This window comes from Solanum tuberosum, unplaced genomic scaffold (genome assembly GCF_000226075.1).
Source record: "Solanum tuberosum cultivar DM 1-3 516 R44 unplaced genomic scaffold, SolTub_3.0 scf00514, whole genome shotgun sequence".
Classification (NCBI taxonomy): Eukaryota; Viridiplantae; Streptophyta; class Magnoliopsida; order Solanales; family Solanaceae; genus Solanum; species Solanum tuberosum.
The window spans coordinates 179,417-184,929 of NW_006239454.1; the positions used below are offsets into that span (position 1 = coordinate 179,417).

Sequence of the window (5,513 nt, forward strand, 5' to 3'; positions counted from 1 at the left end):
AAAAAAAAAAAAAAAGCTGGAAACAGAAAGATGACAGTAAAAGAACAAGTAAGGAACTACATGAGAAAACATAGGCATTATTCAACTCACCTTATAAATGCTCAAGAATCTATCGGCATGTCAAAATTGTCATCCAACTGAAGTACTGGTTCTTGAGTAATTCTTCACCATCCATTCATGAGGATATGGGTACAATATCTCCATGTTGAATTGCCAAACCATGATTCTTGAACAGTTCATTGGTAAGCCTTCCATTTGGCTTTCATCTTCCACCATTTGTTCGATAAATGTGCTCACCTGTAAATAAAATAATTAGGACTGACATTTTTGCATACGGTAATACAGATAATAGCTGTAACAGCCCTTCCCCTTTCTCTCAAGGGTGATTGGGACTGGTGCTCCAACTTCAAGTTCAGTTTCACTAGTCATGTTCTTGAAGGTACACCATCACATTAGCTGTGGTGAATGTGGAACTATCCACTAACAGAATATCTTATTTTAAGTACCAATCATCAGAGATCCAGGACAGAGGCAGAACTCACTTGAGAACTAGCTTTGGCTGTATCAGACTGCCTTATAGGTTCTAGTGTTGGTCGGTGCCACCTCTTTGTATCCCAAAGTATCGTACTATTGAATGCAAATCCCGATATTTCTGCATAGAATCTCTGAAGTCTTTTTGTCATACCTTCAGTGTGCCAACCTATAACCTGAGAGCCGTTACAGATTGGACCCTGCAAGATAACTTTCCTATTATTTTCAGCTAGTCTTGCCACAATCCATGTCCCGATCCGGCTGCATACAACAATTTTCTATCAAGAACGTTGATACATGGAATCATAGACTCAGCACACTACCTAGAGGCATGATTGGCATTTGGAGTCATAGACTAAATGGTTATACCAATATATATATATATATATATATGTTTTTTTTTTTGAAACTGGTAAGGTTGTATATATATATATATATATATATGTGATCAAGAAGCCATAGGAGTACGAAAGTTACTTGATAAGGATTTAAAGATGGACTATAAGAAAAATAATAACAGCTTAAGCAAGAAATAAAGGAAACGAGAACATGCAAATATCAACTAATTTGAACATAGGTAATGTTCTATAAGGATACAGACTACTGAAACTTGCTTCCACTTTGCTTTATATCACAAATGTAAAACAAGGTTGCTAACACCCCAAAAGTAAGAAAATTTAACAAATAGAGTACCTGATCTGTCTCATCTGCTCGAAGACATCAGCAGAGTATATGTTGTACTCATCAGCAAAATAGACAATGCCATCAAGGTGGTGTGTTTCAATGTGAGAGAGTGCCACATTCCTTAGATGCACATTTTTCTCTTTCACATCAGTTGAGTTCTTGCTGCACACAAGATGTCTGTACATGACTCCGGTTCTTCTCAATATATCAGCAGTTTCAACAGATTGGGAGTTCATCTCAACAACTATCCACAATAAAGGAGAAGGCACCAACTCTAATGCATAGGCCAGACGATTTAGATAGTATGCTTGAAATGGACGGGTTTCTGTAGGAGTCACAATAATCAAAAGTTTACGGGACACTGTCGGATCTTGGTCAAGTGATTGATTAAAGGAGGCATTGTAGGCAATGTCTTCTTTCAGTTCAACATGTACTAAGTTAGGCTCTGATGTCGAATTATCTATGATAGGCAAGTCCTCTGTGGTTGAAGTCACATTTTTAGATACATCATATGATCGAGCATTTTCTTCTGGCTGGAGGACCTCAAAGGATAAAGCTTGATGTTTAGAGATAAAATTTGTTGACAAATTTAGTAATGGAGTAAGGCCAATAAATACTCCAAGAATGAAGCAGAAAAACAATTGCAGAATAGCTCTCCTCCAAATGAGCCCCTTCAACTTTGACCTTTCTAAGGGCCTAGAAGATCGTCGTGACAAAAGACCAACTACAAATGTCTGAACCTTGTAGATGGCATAATCGAATGAACCAAAAGAAGGAAGCAATGCACCAGTTGGTGTATTACTGTTGGTACATGATGAAGACTTGGACAGTGGAGAGGCTGCAGGACATACTTCTCCATTCATAGTGCTTCCAGGACGAGGCACTGGGGACAACGTTCTTCTAATCGAAGCCATAATAGTAACCAGGCAACACTAAATTGTTTCAAAGAGACTCTAGCTAAAAGTAACCAATACGAAGTTCACTAAATTTGGCACACCAAAGTAATTCTACCTTACAGGCCTTATCCAACTAAATCAATATGGTGAAAATTTCTGAAACTATAGACAGCTAAAAATGGGGGAAAGCTTATAAGAACCAGAACAGTTAGTAACTCCATCTTAGTACATCAAGTACAGTGAAAATATCCTCAAAAATAGCAAATTCAGCACAAGCTCAACTAACCACCAGACTCTTTTGGCAGCACAAGAGTCAATCACAATACATTGTCCATTCTTCAACATTCAAAGCTTCTCTAAGTATTGATCTATAATCAAACAATGAAACACCATATATATAAGAAAAAATAAAAAAAATCAAAGCTTTCTTACAGAAGAGCACAACACCACCACCAACCAAATCTTGAATGAAGTCAACAAAAAGCCAATACCCATCATTAAAGAAAAAAGTCAATTCTGACCTGAAGAAAACGCCAGATTTGAACTTCAGATGAGCAAATCTTGGACTCAAATGAAAAGGGTTACCCCATTTTCTTGCAATAAGAAAAGGGTCATCGATCTTTTGGTATTCAACTCAATAGAAAGACAAACAAGAAGAAGAAGCAATCACACAGTTACCCGAGGTTATGCAAAAGAAAAAAAATCCTCTTTTTGAGACAACTTAGCTAAGACAGAGCTGAAAATAGAAACTTCAATAACCTTACTTTTTGGGGCAACTAATCAAACATATTGAATGAGCTCAAAGTGTTCAATGTTTTGAATCTTGAGCAAAACAGCCACTACAATTGCCACAGTAAAAAGAACAAGAAAAAAAGGGCACACTATCTTTTTTTTTAATTACTACTCACTTTATATACATGTTTTTTTCGTTTTTTTTGGGTCACACTGCTAAACTTTTATCTTTATAAAACCGCGTGGTCAATCTAGTTTGATTTGATACAGAGTTTCAAAATAATAAAATAATTTACATAAAATATGTGGTATGAAATGAATTATAGTAGATATTTATAAAGTATTTTAGCAAAATTAAAATGTTTTTTTTGAAGATTCACTATTAAAAAAAAAAGACATATAAATTAAAACAGACGGAAGTATTGACACAATTTTGAATCATTACATGACCGTTATAATTGTTTTAAAAAAATAACTATTTGATAAAATAAATTTAAAGTTTGATATAATATTTTAGTAATACAAGGTATATATAAAATGAAGTTTGAGGTTGATAACTCAACTTTATTCTTAGATTTTATATTTTTGCATTACTTAAGCATTCTTATTTGTAGTATTATCATAGAGTATATTATAAAATCTATGAAGATACCTTCTCAAAAAAAACTCTATAAAGATCATAGAATATTTAATTTTTTCTCTAGTTTTTATTTTCTTCATGCTTGTTAATTAGTAGATATATATTACCTCATTAGAATTAGTAGAATAAGGCATAGACCCTTGCTTGTACTTTTCTCTTTGAGATCCTTTTTTTTCTTTATTAATAAAAACTAGTCCTAGACACACCTTACCTAGCACCATTCTTTTAAAAAAACACGACAAGTCATTAATACGATTACATTGATTTTCTTCTATTAGTGCTTATAGAATAGGGGTATAAGTTAAATTAATATATTAAACTCTATAAGCAATCAAATAATGTGGCAAAATGAGCCTAATATATTGTACTATTTTCCCTTTTTGTTACAAAAATAATATTCCTGCTATACTAATTTAAAAAAATACCATAAAGGACCATACAAGAGAAAATGTGTCCACCTATCAAAAGGGGAAAAAAGAGAGCTAGCAGTCAGTACAATAATGATTAACTAATAAATGATAATAATTAGGATGCAGATTCAAGATGTAATCTTTTCTGTAGTTATATACATTCACCATGTTATTCAATTAATTTCCCCACTTTATGGATTTTTGTTGGGGGTAAAACTATTCACATAGACTAGTGAACTATAAGCAATCATGCTTAATTTAATTTGGCAATGATCAAATACTTCAGAATTTGTTTTAACATTGTCATGAGAAAGTTCTAGTACATTGAATATCTGAGATCCTAGGGGTGTCAATGGCTTGGTTGGGTTGAATTTGGACATGTTAAAATAAGTTAAGTTAATAGATGGACGAGTTATCGATTCAGAAATTACTTGAGCTAAAATGAGCTAAAATTCATATCATAATTCACTATGCTCAATTCTTACTAATTTTAAGGGATCGTTTGGTAGCTAGTGAAGACACAACTCATTTTTGTATTAATTTATGCATAACTTATACAATCTTTGGTGGCTAGTTAAGAAGTAAGTTACATATATAAAATTAATATATTACCACGTTTGATTGGTAATTAGAAACATGTATACTAATAATATATATATAAGTTATGAGAAAATTTGTGTATTATCTTATACAAGATAGAATATGGAATAACTAAGCAGACATTTGGACGTACGATTTCATCTCCTGATTTGAAATCATAAGATGGAAATCAACGTTTGGACATGCTATTTCATCTCATGATTTGAAATCATTAGATGAAATCTCAAATTCTCCAAAAAACTTGATTTGGAAATTTCATATCATGATTTCACATTTTTCAAATATAAAATTTTACCTACAAGTTTACATTTTGTAAAAAACAAAACATCAATTTTATATATACCAACCATTTATTTCATATATATGTAAATCAAATTTATAGTTGATATTATTACTCTTACCAACCTTTAATCCATTTATATCGAATATAGCCATTACTCTCATTGTTACTTTTACCAACATTCAAATCATTTATATCGATAAATGCATGTTCAATGTTAGGAGATTGTCCATACAGTACATGTGAGAGGATTAAATTAAAGAGTCGTACAATATAACTTTTTACTTTTTTATTGAGCTAATGTTCGGTCAATAAGTGTTGCATTTAAAAATAAAAATTGTGATAGTGTGTTATACTTTTATTATGAACTTTTGCTTATTTGGTATGATTGTATAAAGAATTGAAGCAATTTTGATAGTTTTTACAACTTATGAATTTTTATGTTTACGAGCAAAAAATACAAATTAAAAATTCAAATTGCATGTCAAACAAAACTTTAACTTCATCTCATATTATTTCATACCATAATTTCAATCATGATTTTATCTCACATGACTAAACCTGCTCTAAATTAATTTATTTACTACAATATATAAATTGTTTACTCTTCATAAGACCATGATCAACTCCTTCTATGCCCCAGGAAAAGGCGAAAAGTAAAGCAGTCATCAAGTCAGAGATAGTTTTACAGCTATCGATTTGCACTCGCGGATCAAAGAAGACCAATAAAATCCCGATTC

The 5,513-nt window shown here is 32.1% G+C and overlaps 1 protein-coding gene across 3 annotated transcripts in view; it reads right to left on the bottom strand.

Moving 5' to 3' along the window:
• Positions 1-2,980, bottom strand: part of LOC102584156 (probable beta-1,4-xylosyltransferase IRX9H) — a 9,105-nt gene extending 6,125 nt beyond the window's left edge. For 2 of the 3 annotated variants that reach the window (XR_001472100.1, XM_006365111.2), the window contains exons 1-3: positions 1,225-2,980; positions 543-792; positions 91-297 (exon numbers count right to left, since the gene is read on the bottom strand). Coding sequence is in view for 2 of the 3 variants with exons in the window: in XM_006365111.2 (XP_006365173.1) it covers positions 130-297; positions 543-792; positions 1,225-2,129 (1,323 nt within the window). In the remaining variant the exon portion in view is untranslated. The remainder of the gene's footprint in view (positions 1-90; positions 298-542; positions 793-1,224) is intronic. The other variant, XM_015304321.1, reaches the window with a different exon arrangement.
• Between the last annotated feature and the right edge of the window lie 2,533 nt (positions 2,981-5,513).